This window comes from Chrysochloris asiatica, unplaced genomic scaffold (genome assembly GCF_000296735.1).
Source record: "Chrysochloris asiatica unplaced genomic scaffold, ChrAsi1.0 scaffold00264, whole genome shotgun sequence".
Lineage (NCBI taxonomy): Eukaryota > Metazoa > Chordata > Mammalia > Afrosoricida > Chrysochloridae > Chrysochloris > Chrysochloris asiatica.
Genome location: NW_006408782.1, coordinates 612,471 through 637,513, shown reverse-complemented (window position 1 = coordinate 637,513; position 25,043 = coordinate 612,471). Strand labels below are relative to the sequence as shown.

At 50.9% G+C, this 25,043-nt stretch overlaps 1 protein-coding gene across 1 annotated transcript in view; it reads left to right on the top strand.

The window, feature by feature from the left end:
* The window catches only part of TRIO (trio Rho guanine nucleotide exchange factor), a 275,442-nt gene extending 256,411 nt beyond the window's left edge, over positions 1–19,031 (top strand). Inside the window, exons 47-56 of the mRNA XM_006874154.1 lie at positions 2,534–3,297; positions 6,831–7,078; positions 8,199–8,337; positions 9,089–9,116; positions 9,304–9,466; positions 10,139–10,260; positions 13,786–13,864; positions 15,350–15,550; positions 17,891–18,029; positions 18,489–19,031. Of these exons, the coding sequence (XP_006874216.1) occupies positions 2,534–3,297; positions 6,831–7,078; positions 8,199–8,337; positions 9,089–9,116; positions 9,304–9,466; positions 10,139–10,260; positions 13,786–13,864; positions 15,350–15,550; positions 17,891–18,029; positions 18,489–19,031 (2,426 nt within the window). The remainder of the gene's footprint in view (positions 1–2,533; positions 3,298–6,830; positions 7,079–8,198; positions 8,338–9,088; positions 9,117–9,303; positions 9,467–10,138; positions 10,261–13,785; positions 13,865–15,349; positions 15,551–17,890; positions 18,030–18,488) is intronic.
* Positions 19,032–25,043: the final 6,012 nt, after the last annotated feature.

The following is a 25,043-nucleotide window of genomic DNA, read 5'->3' as shown; positions in this document are numbered from 1 at the left end:
CGCCTGGGCCATCATTTGTCAGTCCTTTTCAGTATCCTGTTTTTAAGTCGCAGCCCAATACAATGTTTTCATGTCCTTTGTCCCACACCTTGCAGAACCTTCAAGAACCAGGCACACAGGCCGTGGTTGTTAACTACCATCGATTCAGTTCCAACTTGTAGCGACCCTGTATAGGGTTTCCAAGGAGTGACTGGTGGGTTTGAACTCCTGATCTTGTGATCAGCAGTCTAGTGCTTGTCCTCTATCACCACATCAGGACTCCAGGTACACAGGTACTCAGCCCAAACAGCAAGGTCGCAGGGCACTTTGGACCACATGGTAATCAGCAGTCTGAGTATGCCTTCCTTCTATGGTGAGAGAAGGACGGCTCTATCTATGGGAAGGGGCTGAGTCGTCCCTGAGCTTACAGAGGGAGTTTCAGCTCCTGTGGACGTGCTGAATGTGTGATTCTTTCAATGCTTTGTTCCTATGTCGAGGCATTAAATACCAGGCGTACATACTCTATAGTCGTGAACTACAGTCAAGTCAGCCCGACTCATGGCGTACCCCATGTGTTTGGAGTAGAATAGCTCCATAGGATTTTTTTTTGGCTCTAATCTTTAATCACATGGGAGCACAGTGGCTGTGTAGGATAAGCACTGTACTGCGAATCACAAGGCCAGTGGCTTGAATCCACCAGCTACTTCAAGGAAGAAAGATAAGGCTTTCTGATCCCGTGAAGATTTACAGCCTCAGACACCGTAGTCAGGGTCACCATGAGTCGGAACCATCTGGATGGCCATTAACAACAACAACAGTCTTTATGGACGCAGCCTGGCCAGGCCTTTCCTTCACACAGCGTCTGGGTGGGTTCCAGCTAGCAACCTTTCAGGTAGCAGTGATCACAAACCACCTATGCTTCCCAGTCTGCCTACCAGGCATTTATCTGTGAGGAAATAACTTAAACTTCATAACTATTAGGAAATATTTAAACTTACGCATTTTCTTTTAAATAAAAGAATGAACCACCACCAAAGTTGCAAACATGATTAGACCATGATGTTACAGTTTACACATTTTCCAACTATCTAAAAGCAGAACGTTCTTAGGAAATGTTTCATAAGCTGAAATGTCTTAAAGCAAGAAATGATTTCCATAAATTTATATGGGAAAAAATTTTTGAGCATTCCCAGACCCAAAAAAATGACCAACTAAATCACAGCAAAATACACTAACGTGTAGTGACGCAGTGAGTGGTACGGTAAATAAATACATCCTGTCCAGCGGGACCTCAGAAGAATGTTGTAAAGTGGAATCTTCCATGAACTGTTTCGAAGCCCTTTGATACAAAATTATAGTGTACATGGGTGGCATGGTTCCCAGGGAAGGTGTCTGGTAGCATCACCCACTCTCACTACTTGGGGTGCATGCTGCCTGTTATAAGGCTCCACGAAACAAGAAGGGTAATTTTGCTTTTCTTTGAGTATCTTTCAGATAGGGAAACCAAGTACAGATGTAGGTATATTCTGTGAAAGCAAAGTGGCATAAAAGCGCTCTCTAGAAGAGCAGGGCATCCCTGCACTGCATGCTCTGCACAACTGAAGGAAATGCTTCCAGAGATGGCGGGGAAAGCTAGCCCCCTTTTCCTTATTAGTCAGTGTTTGGCAGAGGTCTCCGTCCTCCTCTCCTAGAACAAAGCTGCACTTGTGAAACAAGTCAGGGGCCTCCTGGGTAGGAGTCAGCACACCTGTTTCTCAAAGGTTTTAACACCTAAGAACTCTCGTTAATGGTTCCTGTGTATTTTGCTTGGCACATTTCCCATTTTTTCCTGCAGATGATTGATTATATAACAAAACACAGTCCCTAATCTGAGAGCTTCACACCCAACCAACAGGGTCCTTGTCTTGAGTTGCCTTGTCACATCACCTTTGTTAGGTCCACCAAGTAGAGCCGGTATCCTGTGTACCTCAGCCACTGGTCTGGTTTGGGGAAGACCTGGGGGAGGAGGGCATGGTACCCGTGCATCTCCTTAGGGCCTGTTCTCAGTAGCACTGACTCTGCTTTCGTGGAAAGGGGTGCAGAAGGGGAGTCAGTCTCATGAACCCTCATTCCCCTTCACTCTGGGCCCCATCAACTGCGTAACTCCCGCCACCAAGGAAATTCAGCTTTTCCTGTTGCAGACTGGGACAGAAGACTTCCTATTCCTTTCTTGACCTGTGCCCCCTGCTTTCTGGGGGAGGGGGAAGGGAGGAGTGTGTTGCTCTTATTAGTGCCTTTGAGTCGGTTTCCATTCGTAGCATCCCAGTATAGGGTTTTCAAAGAGCAGCTGGGAAGTTTAGATTGTGACAAATGTGGCCACAAAGTCGGCAGTTCAAACACACCCACTGCTCCTCGGAAAGCTTATATTGGGTTGCTATGAGTCGGAACCAAATCAACAGCACTGAACAACATTGATGGGCTAGGTCTTTATTGTGGGGTATTCATCCCTTTGTCTGATGCCCCCTCTTCCTGTCTCCAGCTGATGTTGACCTCTGTGTGTCTTGTATTCCTACAGCCCTGACATCCCCCATCGAGTACCAGAGGAACCATGGCGGGGCCGGAGGGGGCAGCGGAGGTGGCGGGGGTCCCGGCTGCAGCGGCAGCAGTGGCAGCAATCCAAGTGGGGGCCCCAGCTGCGGTGGGATGCCCAACTCCAGCCGTGGCCGGCCCTCCAGGATCCCCCAGCCAGTCAGACACCACTCCCCAGTGCTGGTCTCCTCCGCCGCCACGAGCCAGGCGGAGGCAGACAAGATGTCAGGTACGTCTGCTCACGGGGCCCCCCTGCCTCTTCCCAGCAGCAGTCTCGCCCCGGAGGCTCCCCCAAGCCCGCCGAGCAGGCCCCCTCCCGACAGAGAAGCTGAGCCAATTCCCAAGATGAAGGTGATGGAGAGCCCCCGGAAGTCCACCAACGGCCATGCCAAGGAGGCGCGGGGATCGGTGGAGGACAGTCGCTCCCGGGGCAGCCTGGGCGCCCTGGCGCTGGCCAAACCCCGGCCCGGAGCCGCCTCGCCGCTGAGCTCTCCGCTGGCTGCCACGTTCCCCTCGCCCTTCGGCAAGGAGCCCTTCCCCCCCAGCAGCCCCTTGCCAAAGGGGGGCTCCTTGTGGGGCGCCGGCCCTGCTTCCCCCGCCAGCCGGCCGGGCTCCTTCACCTTCCCGGGGGACAGCGACTCCCTGCAGCGGCCGGCTCAGCGCCACGCGGCCCCCAGCAAGGACGCGGACCGCATGAGCACGTGCTCCTCGGCCAGCGAGCAGTCCGTGCAGTCCACCCAGAGCAACGGGGTAAGCCCGGGCCGCCGACTCCTCTAAACCGCGCGCCTCGCCGTCTGCCCTCTACTAACTCCTGGCTCTGCGGCTGCGCTGTCGTCCTCGACGTTCCGGCCTCCTGCGCACTGACCGCGTAGACGCTGTCGCTTTGTGCGCGCTCACGGACACGCGGCGGACGCAGTGACTGCCACTAACTCTCTCCTTGCTTTGTGTGTCTCTCCTTAACAAGACTGAGCCGGTCTCTAACCCTCCGAACGCGCCATCTGTAAGTGTGTCCGCTCTTCCAGTGAGCAGCCTTCGCCCATCCCGGCGCTCTCCCTACGCCTCCGTAGTCACTGGAATCTGTGCTCTAAGCTCTGCTCACCGCTGGCTCAGGCTCTTTGATGCCTTAAATGATCTTTGCAGCCTTCTTCACTCCTCTGCTGAAAAAACAGTCCCTCAAGAAAATGTCCAGCAGCAACTCGGAGCGCACTGCGCTGACCAAGGGGGGAAGGAGCCTGCCCAGTGGGGCAGTCACTGCAGCCAGGGGGCTCCTCTGGAGATGCCGGCGGAGTGGGTCCACTGTCCAGCAGGGGGGCCGGACCCGGTGCTCACCCACCTCTGCAGAGGGGGCACCTGCGGTGTCTGGGCACCCCCTTTGCCTGTTGCTTCTGTGGTGCCCTGAAACCTCAGGGTTGCTGGGGTGGGTGTTCTCTACTTTGGTGGCTTCCACACTATCCTACCCACTGTTCCTCCATGGCAGGTGGCCCGGCCGGTGGCACTTTTTGAAGGCGCACACAAGTGAATAGAGTCGTACTAAGGAGTATTTGTCTGAGCTCTTTATAAATTTTTAATATATTTCCCGAAAAAGGGTCTCTGTCTCTCTTTATAAAAAGAAAAGAAAGAAAATCTGGCTTTTGCATGTATTTCCCTTTCTTCTGGACTTTTCGTATTGCCTTGGTGGGTAGAGTTGTTCTTGTCCTTTCCGCCTACATTTTTGTAATGTATTTTGTTAAACTCAGCCATTGCGCTAACGAGTCTTGATATTTTTATTTATACTTGAGTCTCATCTTCAAAGATCAGTGCTCAGCCTGGCTTCCTTTGCAGTGGCTGTGTTACTGAAGTGTCCATGTTACTGAAGTGTCCATTACGGGGTCACTCTGTGTCCTGTGGAGCAGGGGACCCTCCAGGCAGACCTAGAGCAGCAGGTGGGCAGCAGGAGGAAGAGATGCCTGTGGCCCACGAGGAACACAAGCCCACCTCGCCTGAGGGCCGCAGGAGTTGTTTTCAGTCTGCACCTCCAAGTTAATCCCTCAGACACCCCCTGAGGTCAGACACATTCTAGGTAGCACCTAAAATCGCCCCACCATGTTTTATAGAGCTAGTGGTCGCTGAATTGGCTCCAACTGGTGACGGCCCTGTGTGTGTCAGAGATGTTGAGTGGCCAATTTTTCATCAGGACTTCCCTCCAGAGGTGCCTCTAACTAGACTTGAACGGTGCCCTCTCAGTTAGCAGCTGAGTACTGTAACTGTTTGCCCCTCCCAGAGACCCCAGCAGTGTTTTAGATGAGTCAGAATACCTTACAGAGATGCCCTGGGGGGGGGCGATGGGAGGTACTAGAGCCTTTAAAATGGGAGTTGAAATGTCTACCAGGATCAGTATTTCTTTACAAGGGACAGTCTCTCTCTCCCCCCCACCCCCCAATCTGGGTCGGCTTAGTCATTCTCACAGCCTGGGCCCTGGTCCCCCATCTGCAGACAGTTTGGTCGAGAGCAGGACAGAGCAGGTGTGGATCAGACTGAACTGCGGTTGAGCGGGTGCATACCATGCCTGCGGCTCCCTGACTTGGTCTCTAACGGTGCACCAGCCGGTCACTCACAGGCCAGGGGTCCTGGGCAGAATGGTTAAACCCCATACCCACTGTTGTGTGTCAGGTGAGGGCCAGGCTCACAAGTCAGGTGATATCTGGGAGCATGATCTGAGGTAGACCTTGCATGACCACCCAGCACCTAGCTGTTCAGAAAGCAGGGGTAGCTGTTATTGTAGCCAGATTCTCAAACAAGGACACACAGTTTGGTGTGATACATGTCCCAAAGCAGCTCCGCCACACGGAAGTGGCTTTTTATTTAAAATTTCTAGCATCTTTGTCATCTCATAACCACTGAGTATTGCCATATAAGTCTGAGTAATAAAGTACGAATTCTGAAAGTCTGCAGTTATCTAAACACATGCACAGAGGCTGAGCATGTACTGGGGCCTTTGAGCCCAGTGGCCTCCAGAGGCCAGGAGCAAGCCAGCAGCCCTCCACATTGCTGAGGGAGTGGGTAGCGCTTGTGTGGGTTTTAAATGAGGCCCTAGTTTTGAGGTCGCAGCTCAGGCTATGGGCCTCCCCCAGACTCTGCCTCCCTAAAGAGAGGAGCTTCCTCCAGGCTCTGCTCACAGCCACCACCCTCATCAGCTCCAGCTTAGTAGCACCAGGGTTGACAGCAAATGTGACAGGTTGTCTGTTCTGACTAATTCTGCACTACCCAGGCTTGTTGGAGCTGGGGTATATGTGGGTGTGGCCCTTAGTCCATGCTGACCCGGCTGTGGCCAGAGAGAACTTGAGCAAGACACAGTACAGTGTTGGCAGACTCTCTTCTCTGGCCTGCTCTCCTGGAACACACCTGTCACTTGTGTAATGAGAGTGGGGACAAGGCTGGCATGGGGGTTTCTGGCTCCTTCTGAGCTGCTCACACCACTCAGCTCTCAATCTTAAGCAATCAAATCTTCGTTATCATATAGTCTCACCCCTGACTTGAGCATTGTTGAGTGCCTACTGCATACTAGTTACTGCGATAGAGACTGAGGACACAGTCATGATCCAAAGACATCTGGACCCACCATGAGGGCTTCGGGGGGGTGGGGGTGGGGGTGCCACCCACTCAAGGTCACGTGTCCTCCTGGCAGCAGGGCTGTCGGGACCTTCGCTCACCCACACTCAGGTGCAGTGCCCCAAGCCCTGGGTGTACTCTGAGCAGGTATTTCACAGTCGTAGAAGGAAGACCTGGAGATGAGTAGGCATGCCTGCCAGCATCTGAGCATGGTTCTTCAGGAACATTTCCTCCAGCCGATTTGGTGACTTCTCGGCTATATCTAGTCTGTCGCTGAGCTGAAGAGCTACTCTTTGAGGCTTTTGAGTTTAATAAGCTACTGTTACGATCCCTACGCTGTGTGGGGGTTGGGAAGAATCCAGTGTGATGTCAGCAAGCACAAGGATGCAGCTGTTGCTTTGAGGGTGCACGCAAGGTCGGACCATAATCATCATCGGCCTTCTCCTAAAAACACACAGAAAAATTTAAAGTCATCGTTTTTAACGAGTCCTAGATTGCTTTCTGGAGAAAACCTGGTTTTTAAATTGTTGAAAACGATGCACCATGTTACCAAAAGAGGGAGTGGAGAAGCATTTAGACTCGCCTTCCTATGCATCTGGTAGACCTGCCCCAGGTGGTCCTGGAGTACAGTGACTAGGGGGATGCACGTCAGCAGCCTCTCACTTCAATCCCATCTGCCTCTGTCCCCTCTGCAGAGTGAAAGTAGCAGCAGTAGCAATATCTCCACCATGCTGGTGACACACGATTACACGGCAGTGAAGGAGGATGAGATAAACGTCTACCAAGGAGAGGTCGTTCAAATTCTAGCCAGCAACCAACAGAACATGTTTTTGGTGTTCCGAGCCGCCACTGACCAGTGCCCCGCCGCCGAGGGCTGGATTCCAGGCTTCGTCCTGGGGCACACCAGTGCAGTCGTCCTCGAGAACCCCGATGGGACCCTCAAGTGAGTGTGCGCCCCCCCGCCCCCACCCAGGAGGCCCCGGGCAGCAGGAGGCGGGAGGAGCAAGCATGAGATACGGCAGACGCTGCCTACGTTGATTCCGACTCATAGCAACCCTATACGGAGTAGGACTCTGCTCCTCGGCGCCCACTGCTGGGTCAGTTTTTATGGGAGGCAGGCAGTTTCGTCTTAGCCCCCAGAGTGACGCAAGTTCCAACAACCAAGCTTTTAGTTAGCAGCTGGGTGTTTTAAGCCCCGCATCCCCAGGGCTCCTGCTGAAATAGACATGCAGAGCTGGAAGGGCACGCGTGTGTGGAAGGGAAGGTAGTTCTGTTACTTTATTAGGGCAAGTTCACGTCTCACTAGCATGTGTCATCACAGTGAGGGGGACGTTCTCTCCCATCTCTCGGCGCTTTCTAGCAGGTTCTTTCCATAACCTGCATTTAGTAACACATGACGTGGACTGGTCACCAAGTGGGCTGGCTCACAGCGACTTAGTCCCTACCAGGGACCTCTGGGTAATGTGAGTGAGCGTATCCACCTGTAAACAGCAGGTGGTGACCCGGAGCCTACCTCATACGTACCAGAAGCTTAGTCACCTCAGAAACTTGAAACCACTTTGCTACATTGAACAGCATTTCAGTGGAGTCCAGTTTGGATGCAGGTTTTAAAGCCTCTGACTCCCCCGGCAATGTCTACTAAGGGAGATGCAAGGCCGAGGGTCCTCTCTCAGGTTCTGGTTAACCCCTTCCTTGGTTTGTGGGGGTCCACACAGCCCCGGGCTCGGCCCTAACATCTTTGGCAGCTAGGCTGGGGTTCAGGCTGCTGAGCCCACTCCTGCACCTGTCCGTCCCCTCGTCCTGTCTGTCCCTCCACTACACTAGAACTCCTGGCTCGTGGTTCACCACTCCCTTTACACTTGGTTTCCTCGAGAAGTGTGCTTGGGCCCCTGGGAATTGCCGTCCTTTTCCCTTGAGGTGAGAAATGACTGGTTTTGCCCCCTGGTTCCTGGAACTCCAAGAACAGTTAGTTTCCTAGTAGTGACCGCTGCGGCCAAGGGTCTATGAAGCCCTTCTACACCTGAGGAAAGACACCGCACTGAGGACATGTGATTCCCCCTTAGGAAGTCAGCATCTTGGCACACAGCACTCCGTTTAAGAAAAAAACCTGAGAAAAAAGATAAAGACGGCAAAAGGGAAGGCAAATTGGAGAACGGTTACCGAAAATCACGCGAAGGTCTCAGCAATAAGGTGTCTGTGAAGGTGAGTGGGTCCCGGGACTGCCCGGAGCACAGGAAGCTGGGGGTCTGCAGTGGGCTCTGCTGCGCCCTGTGGTGAGATACCAAGTACACATGTCAGAGCAACATGAGGCTTCGAACCGGATCTCAGAAAACGGCACGGGGCTACCGTGATGGGGCTCGGGGCTCCGACCAGAGGGGAGGGACCAACGTGGACCACGTACATTCCTCTGCTTTAGCAACCCTCCCTGGGCCGCTACATCCAGCTTCTTACCCACTACCATCGAGTCACCTCTGACTCAGTGCCCTTGTGAGACACAGCAGAAGAGCCCCATGGGGTTTCTGAACCTATAAAGCTTTACAGAAGCAATATTTTAAGCTCTTTTTCTGCTGTGGAGCAGCAGGTGGGCTCAAACGGACCTTTCTGTTGGCAGCCAGTTGCTTTAATCACTGCGCCACCCAGTCACCAGATTGCCCCCTGTACCTGTGGAGATCGTACCTGAAGGGAAATCAAAACCCTTCTGAACGGACCTGAGCACTTTGGGAGGACCGGGGGGTGGGGTGGGGGTGGGGGCTCACCCGGATGCAGACGGCATGGCACTTGTGCGTGCATTTAGAGGAGGTGAGAATAAACATCGTCAGTTGTGGTTGATCCCAGGCAGGTCCAATCATATTTCTCCTCATCTCTGGACAAGAGTCATAGCTCTGGACTAAAGGTAATACCCCTGAAAATCATTCTTCATTTGAGTTGATACACGTTTGCTTTTCCATTTCAGCTTCTCAATCCCAACTACATTTATGATGGTGAGTCCTGGTACTGCTTTACTTCTCATCTTGGAGATTAGCGGGCTAGGGAGAGTGTCTTACGTTGTATGCGCGTAGCCTTTGCGGGTTCGGGTACCAGCCTGGGTCTTACTGGTGGGTCAGCAGCATCGGTGGAGTCAGGAGGGGTGCAGGGTTCCTCGCACTGACCTGCTCCTCCCATTTTCAGTTCCCCCAGAATTTGTCATTCCATTGAGTGAGGTCACGTGTGAGACAGGGGAAACCGTTGTTCTTAGATGTCGCGTTTGTGGACGCCCCAAGGCCTCTATCACCTGGAAGGGCCCCGAACATAACACTTTGAACAACGATGGTCACTACAGCATCTCCTACAGGTAAAGGACCCTCAGGGCAGGGTGGCCGGTCTAGGAGCAGGGTCACAGTATGTAGCATAGGTGCCCCCCTCAGAGCTTCCCCAGTCATCCTCTGTTATCACTTATCTTGGGAAGGGGACACCATGGGAACTGCTTTACACCATTGGGCTCCTGTCTCCCTGTGGTCCTGAGGGGAGCTTGGGCTCCCTCTAACTCCCTGGAACCCTGCGGGGAGCCCAGGCTCCCTCCTAACTCCCTGGGACCCTTCGGGGAGACTGGGCTCCCTCCTAACTCCCTCTAACTCCCTGGAACCCTACGGGGAGACCGGGCTCCGTTCTAACTCCCTAGGACCCTTCGGGGAGACTGGGCTCCCTCCTAACTCCCTCTAACTCCCTGGAACCCTGCGAGGAGACTGTGCTCCCTCCTAACCCCCTGGGGCCCTGCGGGGAAACTGGGCTCCCTCCTAACTCCCTCTAACTCCCTGGAACCCTGCGGGGAGACCAGGCTCCCTCCTAACTCCCTGGGACCCTGCGGGGAGACTGGGCTCCTAACTCCCTGGGACCCTGGGGGAGACTGCGCCCCTGACTCCCTGGGACCCTGGAGAAAGCTTGGGTGTAGAATGCAGAATGCGGTGTGTTGTCAGGGGAGGGGGGAGTTGTACTCTCCTGACACCCACATGTCCCCGTCTGACAGTGATTTGGGAGAGGCCGCTCTGAAGATCGTTGGTGCGACCACAGAGGACGACGGCCTCTACACATGTGTCGCAGTGAACGACATGGGTGTTGCCTCGTCGTCGGCCAGCCTGAGGGTTCTAGGTGAGCTGTCCCGTCCAAGGAAAGCCCCAGCGTGGGCACTCCTCGAGTCCATGGCACCTCCCCCAGCTTGACAAGAGCTGCAAGTTCCGACCAGAGTCCCCGGGAGGGTGCTGACTGAGGTGTGAACGATCAAGGTCGCTGACCACCCCACTTGACATCCAAGTCTCTAGCAGATGGTCTCTGAGCTGGTCGCAGGGGCTTCCTGTACGCCTGGTGCTGACAGACACGTTCTGTTGTCACATCTTCCTGGTGACTCTCTGACTCAGAGAATCTAACAGTCGGTGTCATTTAGAAGAGAAATATGAAGGGAGTAGAAGGGAGTGAGGTAGGGTGAGCGCCCACCCGTGTCCTCGGTCCTCACGACCACTCTGAGGAGGCGCTCATACAGTTCTGCTTTGAGGCACTCACTCACTCCTGGACTCGGCCATAAGCCACGTGGGGCGGCGCCCACAACATGGGCCCCTTTAAACCTCACCTCCCACACCTCTGTCTGGTGTGAACAGTCTTAGTAGATGACTCTTCTCGGGTTTGGTTTCTCACTGCCCTTCAAGAAAGGCCCACAAGTCCATGCAAGGCTGAGGAGGGTGCCCACTGCTCCCCAGAGGAAGCATGAAAATCCAAACTCACAGGTGAATGGAGGTCTAGCACCCCCTGTGTACACACAGGAAATGGAATCTATCTCAAAAACTTTACCTCACACACTCTAACGTCATTAAAGCATGCCGAATCTTAGATTGTTGGTGGAAGAAGAAAACTTTGAGTCTGAAACCACAGAACCATTGACTTTCTCATCTTTAAAAGATAGGCCAGAGTGTGTGTAGGTGGCTCTTTGCCTTCAGACAGTAGTGAGAGTTCAGGGTGTCTAGAGAGATGGGAGCCTCTGCTGGGAGATGTGAACAGATGTGGCAGTTTGTTCCTAGCATACCATCCATCTGCTTCCCCTGGTGGTCTTCAGAAGAATAGCATCTTCCTTATCTCAGCCCATTCTCTAAGGATCACACCGTCTCCTAGCATCCTCTCTGAGCCATCAATGCATTTTGTTGTTTTCATTGGTGTGTCTGTCAGCTGTCCAGTTTGGTGTCCCTATGCTGTCTGGGAGGAAGGTGGTTTCCTCTCCTACCAACCACCAGAGCCTCGAACCTACTCAGGGCTGTTCCTCAGCCAATCGGGCCTTCCAGAGGCAATGCTGAGTCTGCTTGCTGCAAGCAGAGTTGTGCCCACAAGGATGTTACAAGGACAGAGAATGTGAACCCTGCCATGTCGCCTGTCATGGCAGTGGTGGCCCCTAGGGAGGAGGCGCAGTTTGGGTGGGCTGGCAGAGGCTCCATTTCCTCGTCTGACACTGGTTGTGGAGCGACATTGAAGGCCGGTGCACATACCTGCATGTATGTGATCATGAAGACAATTATTTAATAAAGGAAAAACAAGCAAACCTATTCAGAAGGAGGCCAAAAAGAGGAGGAAGTATTTGCTTGAGATATGGGCCCATTCACTTGTTAGCCATTTCAGGCATTTTTGCATGTCCAATTCTGTGACATGAAGGACAGTCACCACGCTTGCAGCTGCCGCTCACTGTCTCCGCACTGCACTGGAGAAGCGTCTTCAGTGAGTCAGCAATAGTGTAATCAGCATTGGCCAGAGTCCCAGCACCCACACAGACACGCCCCCAGTCAGGAAGGTCCTTGGTCTCAAGGGACTGAACCAAAGCCCTGGCTTCGTGCACGTGTCCCCCAGGGAGTGTGTCAGGAGCACATGGTATGTGCTGGCTGCTGGTCTGCTCCCCGTAAGCTGACCTTGTGGAGTTCCGGTCACATAGAGGTGCCGGCACCTGGGAGCCCAGCAGAGGTGCTGGCTGGTAGCTCTGGGAGGAGATGAGTCCAACAGTGAGTGGACCCCAAAGGACTTCATGGCGAAGGTAACATCCCCTCGTGGAGCCCTAAGAAAGAAACATGGTTTAAGGAAATGCCATTCCAAGTGACCACCTAGATGAAATCACGAACGTTCAGGCTGCGTAGTAAAGCCCCACTGCGGCCAAGTTGATTCTGACCCACAGCAACCCCACAGGACAGGGAAGAATGGCCTCATAGGTGTCCAGGCCTGCCACCTTTATGGAAGCAGGCTGCCACGGAGCCGCTGCTGGGGTCAGACTGCTGACCTCTCCACCAGTATCTGCACACTTAACTCACTGCTGCCCAGGGCAGGTCAGAGGTGGAAAGCAGCCCAGGGCAGGTGGAGGAGGAGGTCAGGGTGGAGAGACGCGTGGCTCTGTGACATCATGCCAGACTAGGCCACCAGGGAAGGTGTGGGGACAGCTCGGAGCTGTACTCCCAGATGCTTCCAGCAGGTAAACCAGAGAAGATTAAGGAGCCCTGGTGGTGAGGTGGGCTAAGCGTTTTGCTGCTAACCAAAACAGTGGTGGTTCAAACCCACCAGCTGTTCCATGTGAGAACAATGAGGCTGTCTGTTCCTGCAGAGACTTACAGTGGTAGAAATCCTACAGAGCAATTCTTCTCTGTCCTCCAGGGTGGGTCACTGTGAATTGGCCTGGGCTGGACTGCCGTGGGTTTGGTTTATAGAGGGGGTGACTTGACTTTGTTCCGGTGCCACGTAAACACTACATCAGTCATTACTCTCAGGAATGTTAAGTTTTTCTAAACCTAATGCTGTGTGATTTCTATGTTGTTGTGAAGTGCCATTGAGTCATTTTCGACCCACAGCGACCCTGTATAAGGTTTCCAAGGAGCAGCTGGTGAGCTGGAACCACCAACCTTACAGTTCAAACGGCTTTGCGGTCTGGCGCCTAAACCCACAGTGCCACATACAATGGGGTTGTTACTTTCTTCACTCTCTTGTTATTGGGTGCCCTTGAGCGTTTGCAGCAAAGCCACGTGACGAGCAGAAGTGTCCCAGAGGGCATCCTGGGCTGTCACCTTCCGGGGGGGGGCTCTCTCCTGAAACCACTGGAGGAGTACTCACCACTTTTCCTTTGAAAGCTGAGCATTAACCTTACTGCTGCCAGGGACCTTGTTTATCGTCTTCAGAATTCTTACTGAGCTATTCTGCATTCTTGGCTTCCATACTGAGTTTGCATATCTAGTGTACATGTGACACATGCACTGCGTCTTCCTTCAGACCACACTTCAAATGTCCACCATGGTGGCCAGCATGAGCCTGGGGATATCTTACCAAGCAGCTCTTCTGAAGCTGAGCTTGTAGTCCTCTAGAACTGCTTTGAGCCAGAATCTGCATGATGACAATCGGTTTGGTTGGTTCACCTGTGAGCTGTGACATCCTCTAGGGTCCTATCGGGTCCCTGTGAGTCAGAATAGTGGTGACAGTGGGTGGGCTTGGTTCACCTGTGTGTGCCTTCTGGAATCCTCTAGGGTTGCTCTGAGTCAGAATTAACATAACAGTCAGTTTGGTTTGGTTCACCCGGCAAGCTCTCTAGGGTCCCTGGGAGTCAGAATTGAAATAACAGTGGGTATTTGGTTCTCATGCTTAGAGGCAGCGCTGCTCTTTTTGCAGGTCCAGGCAGTGATGGGATCGTGGTGACCTGGAAGGACAACTTTGACTCCTTCTACACTGAAGTGGCTGAGCTCGGCAGGTATGATATGAAACCAGAGTCCTGCAGAAAGTAGTCCGATGTACCCTGGTACACCTCAAGGCTGAAAAAGCAAAAACCATACACTGTACAGTCCATAGATGATAACAGAAAGCTGATCTGTCCCCACCTTCCCCAGAGCCTTTTTTCAGCAAGAGTTCTAAGGGAGAGGCCCTGAGCCATCCACTCTGTGTACTGAGTCATTCCAGCTCTGTTCTGCCCTTGAGAGAGTTCATTCACCCATCCTGTGATTGGTAGGTGAAAGCCAGTTGAGAAAAGCTGAATGTGTTCTTCACACTTAGTTCTGTGTGTGTGGAGATTGAAAACAAGCGGCTGTGATTTGATGGAAGAGAGCAGCAGTCAGGAGGCCCCAGTGCCTCCAGCACCCCTGCTGCCCAGCCCAGCCACCTGCAGGAGGAGGGAGGTCGAGACACGCGCCCACGGAGCCCGGCCCTATTAAAACGCCTCTTCTCTGCCCAGCTGGGCCGGGAGCACAGCACATCCCACTGTGCCGGCTGTCTTCAGGGCACTGATCGTCCTCTCACATGCTGAGGATGGTCTGGTGGCTAGTCTTGTCTCCTGCCCTTGGTCAGTTAGCAAGCCTGGCCCCGGCCACAATGAGGGGGAGTATTCTGAGACAGACAAGCCAGGTGGTCTCTTAAGTGTCACTTCCTCTATGTTATGTGCATCAAAACCAGACCCAGCCAGCCCAGGCTCAAGGAGGAGACCTAGAAGCCCCCTCGTGGAGTGTTTGCGGGGAGTGGCAGAGGACTTGCTGCCCCCTTTAATCCACCACAGCCTACCCCTTGGCCTGCTTCGATTACTTTCCCCTCCTCGTTGTTGTCCCAACTCATGAGACCTGCTGGCCAACAGAAGGAAATGTTCCCAGGCCCTGTCCCCTTCCCCTCCCCAAATCTCATGACAACAGTGGAGTTAGGCTTGAAGTTCAGGAGTCTCACTGCAAGTAAGGCTCCCCAGGTGGGTTCACGGAGTGCGACAGGCCCTGGGAACTGGAGACACGCGCTCGGCCCCTCCCACACAAACGGTCGAGGTTGCTCACACAGCACATGTGCATCGGGCACTCGACGGGGATGCACTAGACGCTGCTGTTCACAAAGGAGGCGGGAGCAGGCAAGCAGGAGGCAGGTACCGAGCCGGGCTCCCAGGAGTCTTCAACAGATGAAAGTTTTCCATGAGAGCGCAAAGGGAAGCTGTTTCAGGCCTGGCCTAGAAAGTCTCATAGTGTCCCTTATGCCCTGTTCACTGGGTCACAGGACGTCACATGACCCTGCCTCAAGGCGAGGAAATGTGTTCTGGGTCTAGGAGACAGGAGTGACAAGGCCAGACTGAACCACTGTCACTGGGGTCACATGATCCCACGGCGCCTAAACCAAGTGGGCAAGACTCGGGCACCAGGCAGTGGTGACCACTCCACTGTCCCCTTGGCACAGCTCAGTGCCTCCTGATTGTCTCCCACACCTTTCACAGGGGCAGATTCTCTGTCGTCAAGAAGTGTGATCAGAAAGGAACCAAGCGAGCCGTGGCCACCAAGTTTGTGAACAAGAAGTTGATGAAGCGTGACCAGGTCACCCATGAACTGGGAATCCTGCAGAACCTCCAGCACCCCCTCCTCATTGGCCTCCTGGACACCTTTGAGACCCCCACCAGTTACGTCCTGATTCTGGAAATGTGCGTATACACCTGACCTAACTTCCCTCCTGAGATCCTAGTCTCAGCTCTGGGGGCTTCCTTTATCCTCCTGTGTGAGGGAGGGGCTAACTCAGTAAGGACGATGATGTTAAGTTCCGTCAAGGTAGTTTTGCCTCATAGTGACCCTCTGTGTAGGGTTTCCAAGGAGTAGCTGGGGGGTTTGAACCACTGACCTTGTAGTTCACAGTCCAGTGCTGATCCACACCAGGACTCCAGAGTAAGAGCGATAGAGGCTAGGAATTGAGGGATCGCCACACCTTAAAAACGGATCCACTGTCGGCACACGGCAACAGAGACAAGTAATGCCTTCAGTCTAGGGGATCCCATCTGGGCCAGTGCTGTCTCAGGCTACCTGCCAACCAGGGCGATGAGGAGGAGTGGGTGAGTGCAGGTCCCCTTTATCACAGCCAAGGGCTAGTGGTTTCCACATGAAGCCTCAGGAAACGGTTCAGTTGTTGACAAGCCTGTGGCCCTAGAACAGGAGTCCTCACCCGGGCCACCTTACCCTTCAACCCCCAGAGACATCTGAAAGGATCTGGAGATATTTTGTTGTCGTGCTCTAAACCAAAAGGGCAATGGTTCAGGCCCACCGGCCACTAAGTGAGAGAAAGATGTGGCCGTCTGCTTCCGTAAGGATTTCCAACCTCAAAAACGCTGTGGACAGCTCTACTCTGTCCCAGGGGGTCACTGTGAGGTGGACTGAGCTCGGCAGCAGCGGGTTTGGTGACATCCACATCACACTGACTTTGTTGTTGTTGTTGTTAGGTGCCATCAAGTCAGTACGAACTCATAGCGACCTTATTATGCACAGCAGAACGAAACACTGCTCGATCCTGGGCCAACCTCACTATCATTGCCACACTTGAGCCCACTGATGCTGCCACTTTGCCAGTCCATCTAGTTGGGGGTCTTCCTCTTTTTCTCTGACCCTCCACCTTACCAAACATGATATCCTTCTCCAGAGACTAATCCTCCCTGACAATATGTCCAAAGTATGAGAGACAAAGTCTGGCCATCTCAGCCTCCAAGGAGCGCTCTGGCTGTACTTCTTCCAACACAGATCTGTTGGTTCTTTTGGCAGCCCATGGCACTTTCAATAGTTTCCTCCAACACCATAACTCAAAAACAGACCATGGGAACACTAAATGGTTTAAAATTAAGAAAGGTATTCTTTCATCATACTTATTTAACCTGTATGCTGAGCAAATAGTCCGAGACTTTGTTGTGGGTTGGGTAATTCCTGAGGGTAGAGACCAGGAAGGGTGTTACTAAACACAGTACCCAGGGCACCCCTTCAATAGATGGTTACCCCGGATCCAGAAGTCAGTGGTGCCAGGGTGGAGGTCCCCTACCTTATGCACATAAGGAACAGTCACTGGAGAAGGATGTCATGCTAGGTAAGATGGAGGGTCAGAGAAAAAGAGGAAGACCCCCAATGAGATGGATCAGCCAGGTGGCATCATTGATGGCGTCAAGTGTGGCAGCGGTAGTGAGGTTGGCCCAGGATCGGACATTTTTTCGTTCTGCTGTGCATGGGGTCGCTAGGAGTCGGTTCCGACTCGATGGCACCTGACAACAACAACAACATCTTCACAAAACATCTGTACTTGGAGCCTTTGAGCAGTTCCTGTCCCCCATCGGTAAGGGGCTGATTTCCAACATTACTGTAGATTCCCAGCAGTCACGACTTGTAAACTGCTAAGCTGTTCATGGATCCACCTCAGGTCCACTGACGCTGGGACATGGACGCCGGCCCCCACACCCACAGGTTCTTTCAGCGCTTCACGCCTGGCTGTTCTTTTCCTTAGAGGAATTGTGAATGCTTTCATTTCCAGGACAGGGTCGCCCCAGAACCACCTGGGCACTTTCCATGGGCCCATCCAGGGCTGAACAGCTGAAACCTCTTGCTAGAAAGCTCTGGGACATCTCCCGGAACTCCTCACCACACACCAGAACAGAAAACACCAGGTGTCAGAAGGGCCCAAGAGAGGCCAGCCCAGGGATCCGCTGTGAAGTTACTAGACCAGGCCTAGGCTGACCAACTCTGGCTGGGTCTGCCCCTGCTTCTGGGGCTCACCTCTCAAGCCTGGCTTTCCTTTGAAGCCACACCCACCTGAAGGGGCTGGTATAAGGTGAAATGAGGGGTTAGTGTCCAAGCCCAGGTCCAGGGCCTCCTGTGCTGGAGACGCCGGTGTGCTTCGAGAAGCTGGCCAGCTGGGAGTGGCTACAGCTGTGAACTCTTTGTCACAGTTCTCCTGCAGGCTTTTAAAGTGTCGCTGTTTTCTGCTCTAACCCTGCCGTTCGTGCGTGCCTCCACAGGGCCGACCAGGGCCGTCTTCTGGACTGCGTGGTGCGATGGGGTAACCTCACCGAAGGGAAGATCAGGATGTACCTGGGGGAGGTGCTGGAAGCCATCCGATACCTTCACAACTGCAGGATCGCACACCTGGACCTAAAGGTTGGCAGCGGGGCCCTCTAGGCCATGTAGCTGACCAGACTCTGCCAACAACCTGTCCTTGGGATCCGGGTCTAGGTCCCCCACCCCACTCCACCCTGGGGCCTGGGGACAAGGACGTGGTGGTAGGTAATGAGAACCCAGATCAACATTGATGTTCTAATCTCTGTTAAGAGTTTACATTCAGGTGGCATAATGCAATTAATGTACTGCTAGAAAAGCAATTGAGGTCTTTGGACAGCTCATGAGACTTTGAGCAGGTTCCTGCAGAACTTAAATAATGTGGGAAAGGGAAAGAGAATCATGACTCTCAGTCCTGGGAGAAGTGAGCCAGGTTTCATGGCCAGCGTTGTATGAGAAGGCCCCTGGGCATCTCCAGCCAGAGGAGATTCTCTGTGGGCTTCTTGTGCCTCAGTAGATGGGTCGGGGCCTTGGCAATGACCATCTACTCCTGTTTTCTAGCCCGAAAACATCCTGGTGGATCAGAGCTCAGCAAAGCCCACGATCAAGCTGGCCGACTTTGGAGATGCTGTCCAACTCAACACGACCTACTACATCCACCCGCTGCTGGGGAACCCCGAGTTCTCAGCCCCCGAGATCATCCTGGGCAACCCCGTCTCCCTGACCGCGGACACGTGGAGCGTTGGAGTGCTCGCCTACGTGCTGCTCAGCGGTGTGTCCCCCTTCTTGGACGACAGTGTGGAAGAGACCTGCCTGAACATTTGCCGCCTGGACTTTAGCTTCCCCGAGGACTACTTCCAGGGGGTGAGCCAGAAGGCCAAGGACTTTGTGTGCTTCCTTCTGCAGGAGGACCCAGGCACGCGGCCCTCGGCGGCCCTGTCCCTGCAGGAGCACTGGCTGCAGGCGGGCCACGGCAAGAGCACGGACACGCTGGACACGTCCAGACTGAGCTCCTTCATTGAGCGGCGCAAACACCAGAACGATGCTGGGCCTCTCCGTAGCGTTAAAAACTTCCTTCAGAGCAGGCTCCTGCCTAGAGTCTGACCTCTCTGGATGTTCTCTCTCATTCTCTTTCACCTGCCAATCAGCTGTTCATTTGGATATTGATGAGAAAAAAAAAAAAAACAACAAGCAAGCAAGCAAAGGATAAGCGATCCTCTGCCGCTGTGTTCATCGGTGTGTTCATCGTGTGACGTTGCCTCCTAACGGAAGCCGCGCCGGGGTGGAGGACCTGCACTAACCGCTGCGGCCGGCAGAGGGAGCCCGCTGTGTCACAGTATTCTAGTCAGGGTTCTGGGAAACAGAAAAACAAAAAAACACAACTAGAACAGATCACTTTTTTTAATGAACAGAAATAGAATTTTTCAAATTCCACATTTTCAGGATTGACTGAAGAAAAGGAGGCGCCTCTGGTCAACCACTGGCGTTCACTACCTGAACAAAGACACCGCTGTCTGGTACAGACATGCGCCTGGTGGCCACGCCCACACCCCTCACCAAGCCCCGCTAGGACCGCAACCCCGACTAATGAAACATGCATTCAACCTCAGACTTCTGCATAAAACTAGAACGAATCGTTTTGCTCTGATGAATTGTAGGCCTTACTTGTACATAAGACTGACCCTGCCTTCAGTCTGTCCTTCCCCACCATCTTCCCTCATGACCACCCATTTCCTGGGTGTCCCCTGGGGGCCAGAGGACCCTGTGTATCAAACGAGGACATACGGTTGGACCCGCTGCCCCCTGCCCTGACTCCCAGCCCAAACCGTCAGATTGTCGTGCAGCAAACAGATGAAAATACTGTAAATGCACTCATTGCGGAACTTGGTTTTGTTTTTGGTTTTTTTTTTTTTGGTTTGGTTTGGTTTTTTGTTCTATTTCATATCATGTGCAATGTTGTGGCTTTAACATTTTATGCAACTATTTATGAGGCCCTCTGTTGTACCTGTAATAAATATATAGAAAAAGCACACATTCGTATGGTGAGCTTTATGGTTTTGTGCGTGTCGGGGAGTGGGGTGGGGGGAGGGTGGGGGTCGTAGCCCGGGGCCATTGCTTCTGGGAAATTTAACTCTTCGTGAAATTTGTCCGTTTTGAAGATTGTTAAAAGAAAACCCGTGATTTCGTACTCTGAATATAAAACTGGATAATAGGATAATGTTTTCAAACGGATCATGCTATTATGCAGAATGCCAAAGTTTTTTGTTGTTTTTTTTTTTTTTTTCCAAAACCAGTGTGGACATTTACTACTTTTTAGACTTTTTAAACTTTCTGTACACACATTGGCTAGATTTTGAGCTGGATTTTGAGCCAGTTAAGCCAACCAATCCCCCATCATCATGAGCTGGCGTTCCTAAACCTGTGTCACTATGTCAACTCGCATTGGCCTGGGGGCGCTGTGAACAGAAAAACGGGTGCCCAGGCACACCTGAGTTTCTCTTGATATCTTTTTATTTTGCCAGGTGAGATCTACTCACATAGACCAGCCTGCCCCCAGGCCAGCCAGACATCTGGGTCTTTTGAGCCATAAACTGGCAGTTAAAGCTTCGCAGCCTCCAATGTATTTTATTTATTCTTTTGTTGGATTTTTGTTTGTTTGCTCATGTCTCCTTGTAAAATTGTACAGAAACTTTTTAAAGGCAGTTGGAATCAAAACTGGATGTGTATTCATAACCTCATAATTATTATTTGTGTATTGGTTTCCTTTATGATTTCAGTTAGATTTTTACATTCTTTTGCATGTATATTTCTTTGTACAGAGACCGTACATGCTTACATAGTATAATGTGATGTAAATATTTTATTTTGCCATCAGTTATTTTAAAAGAATTAAACACATTTGCCTGATTTGGGTGTTAGTCCTCTTCTTTAAATTGATCACTAATGAAATGGAACAGAGAGACCGACCACCACGGGGTCTGTCATCCAGGCAACGATGGGGACAGTGGGGGAAGCTGGGCACAGTAGTCCAGATTGGCGTTGGTAAGGCTCTTGAAGTCTGGTTCCCAGAAACCAAACTCGTCAGACCAACTGGCAGAGAAGCCAGAATTCCAACCATTTCCAGTGGTGGCCCTACCCTGGTGAGAATATCGAAGATAGCCCCAGTCCTCAGAAGTTAGTGAAAAGAATATGTTTTGATGAAAGTGAAATCAGAGCAAAGGGAAAAGCCACTTGCCCCCAGCCACTGAAAAGCAAAGCAAACAGTCTCCAGAGGCCCCGGGAGACAGGAAGTTCCTGAGTTTGAGTACTGGTGTTCCTGACAAGACTTGTGTCTCCCGAGCAGACTCCCCAGGGGCCACCCGCAGCCTCCCCATGCCTGAAGCGCCCGCTCCTGGGTGTTTCCAGCCTCGACCTCCCTGGGCCTCCACCAAAGAGCTGTAACTCATCTTACTGCATGCAGGCCACTCAGGCTGAGAACCAAAATTCCCGTTCTGGCTTTGCTTCCTTTTCATTCACCTTTGGAGATTGGTTACTTGTACGACTCAGCCCAGTGTCTAGAACACATTTTGTTTTTCATCTTCCTCTAATCTAGAGTGGAGGACACCTATAAAGAAGCTTCATGCTAAGACTCTTAAGTTGTGTATCTCTTCTCACAAGGCCCAGGGACATCAGTTGGTTCCCTGGTGTTAGTTTGGAAAATGCAACATTCTCTTTGTGGATCTCATCCACAGAGCAGTCTCAGAGCAATTCATCCAGCTAACCTCAGTTCCACATTTGTTGTTAAGTGCTGTCAATACGAGTACCACACGTTTTCTCTGTCTTTCAGTTAGATACTTGCTGGATAAGCTCTCTATACCTTGATATCTCCACCTCCACCTTACAGGAGTGCTGGGGTTACATGCTGGACTAGTAACTGAGGGATTTGCAGATCGAGTCCACCAGGCACTGCACAGGAGAGAGACAAAGAGGAGGCTTCCTGCTCCCGTAAAGATTGACAGCCTTGGGAGCCCTCTAGAAGGTTGTTATGAGTCAAAATTGACTCCATGACTCAACCACCACCACCACCACCACCACCACTAAAATTTCAAACACCTGTAAGTGAAAAGGAGTCATGTGGATCTTCAGTCTATAATGGTTACTGTCTAGGGTTTTTGCCTTTGAGTTATAAAAGGATATATTCTGCATGCTATGACTTGTAAACCTTTTTAACTGGGAGATTTTCTTCAGTTTTAAGGGAAAAAAAATACAAGTATTTTAGCAGAAGTAAAGGTGTGGCACTGTGGGATAAAGCACTGGACTACTGGACTTCAAGGTCAGTTTGAAACACAAGATCAACGGTTCAAATTCACCAGCCGCTCCTTGGAAACCTTAAATTGAGTCACAATGAGTTGGAACTGACTTGGCAACACTTAACATCAACAAGTGATGGGCATGATCTTAGGACAAGCATTAAACTAAAAGAGATTAGCATGCTGGAAGATAGAGTCCTTTGAACTGTACTTTTTTTCAGACATAATGGTAGGACCAAAATTTATTTGTGGGACTAATGGAATTCTTTCACCACTCGGCTGTCACTCTGTCATACTGTGGTGGCTTGTGTGTTGCTGTGATTCTGGAAGCTATGCCACCACCGGTATTTTAAATACCAGCAGGGTCACCCCTGGTGGGTGTACAGGTTTTAGCTGAGCTTCCAGATTCAGAAGAAGAAAAGGCAGACTACTTCTTACGAGTCTCAGTTAATGAATACTGAAATCTGATGAAGAGCACCAGAATATTGTCAGATAGAGTGCTGGACGATGAGCCCCTCAGGTTGGAAGGCACTCAAAATGCAACTGGGGAAGGGCTGCCTCCTCAGAGTAGAGTTGACTGAGATGGCACAAATGAAGTAAAGTTTTCAGAACCTTCACTTGCTGATGGGGCACAACTCAAAATGAGAAACTGCAGCGAGCATCCATTAATAATTGGAACATGGAATGTACGAAATATAGTTAGGGTTGGAAGCTGTCAAAAATGGAATGGAACACCTAACATCAATGTCCTAGGCGTCGTCATTGTTAAATACCATCAAGTCGATTCCGACTCTTAGTGACCCTTTGTAGGGTTTCTGAGGAGCGGCTGGTTAATTTGAACCTGGACCTTTAGGTTCACACTGACCTTTTGAACCCATCATTATCCTGTAGTTCCGCAGCAGGACTCCATCCTAGGCAATTGTGAGAGAAAATGGACTGGGGGTGTCCATTTTGAATCTGACTTTAATTTACTATGCCAGGAATTTCAAGGTCTGTCTTGAAGTACAATACTGTCTATGATAGGATAATACACATCCAACTATTACTCAAATGTATGCACTAACCACTAAAATCAGTGATGATAAAACTGAAGACTTCTATCACTTCTTCGGTCTGAAATTGATCAGACATGTGATCAAGATGTATTGATATATTAGTGATAGGAATGCAAAGGTTGGAAAAACTGAATAAAGATCCGTAGTTGAAAGATAGGCTCTTGGTGATAGAAACGATGCTGGAGATGGCATGGTAGGATTTTGTAAGACCAGTGACTTTGTCATTTTAAACAACATAAAAGATGACTATACTCATAGACTGCACCAGATGGAATACACAGAAATCAAATTGTCTACATCTGTAGAAAGACACAGTGGAAAAGCTCCATCTCATCAGCCAAAACAAGGCCAAGGACAGACTGTTAAGCAGACTATCTGTTGCTCATATACAAGCTCAATCTGAAGCTAAAGAGAATTGAAACAAATCCATGAGAGCCAAAATAGGACTTGGATGTTGTTGTTGAGTGCCTACTCATTTTGACCCTGTATACGGTTTCCAGGGAGCAGCTGGTGAGTTTGAACCACCAACCTTATGGTCAAGTGTTTATTCTACAGCGCCACATATCCCACTTGAATTTAGAGATCATCTCAAGAACAGATTTGATGCGTTAGACACTAACAACTGCAAAGCAGAACAGTTAGGGGATGATACTGAGAACATCATACAGAAAGCAAGCAAAAAGGTCCTTAAGAAGGTAAGAAAGAAGGAAAAGACCAAATGGAAGTCATAAGAGACTCTGAAACTTCCTCTCCACCATAGAGATGCTAAAGCAAATAGAAGAAATGAAAGAGCTGAACAGAAAAATTCAGAGGGAAGATCAAGAAGACGAACTCAAATATTATAAATATGCAAAGATCTGAAGTTAATAAAAACAAAAGGGGAGAACGCATTCAGCATTTCTCAAGCTGAAAAAACTGAGGGGAAAATTCAAGCCCCAACTTGAAATACCGAAGGATTCTATGGGCAAAAATATTGAATGATTCAGAAAACACCTTAAGAAGATCAAAGGAATACGCATCACTGTACCAAAAAGAAATGGACGAGGTTCAATTATTTTAAGAGGTAGCATACAATCAAGGGTCAATGGTACTGAAAGAAAAAGTCCAAAGTGCACTGAAGGCATTGGCAAAGTATAAGGCTCCAGGAATTGATGAAATACAAATAGAAATAATTCAACATAGTGATGCAGAACTGGAGGAACACACTCATCTATGCCAAGAAACTTGGACAATAGCTACCTGGCCAGCTGATTGGAAGAGATCCATATTTGTGCCCATTCCAAAGAGAGGTGACCCAACAAATATGGACATCATCGGACAATATCATTAATATCACAAGCAAAATTTTGCTAAATATAATTCAACAATAACTGCAACAGGACATTGACAGGGAACTGTCAGAGGTTCAAGTGGGGTTCAGATGAGGATGTGGAAGGAGGGATATCACTGCCGATGTCAGATGGATCTTGGCTGAAAGCAGAGAATGCCAGAGAGATTTTACCTGTGCTTTATTGACTACACAATGGCTTTCAATTATGTGGATCATGACAAGTTATGGACAACGTTGGGAAGAATGAGTATTCCAGAACACTTAATTGTGTTTATGAGAAACCCGTACATAGACCAAGAGGCAGTTGTTGGAACAGAACAAGATAACACTGAATAGATTAAAATTAAGAAAGGTCTGTTCCAGAGTTGTATTTTTTCACCATACTAATTCAATCTGTATGCTGAGCACCTAATTCGAGAAATTGGATTATATGAAGAAGAAC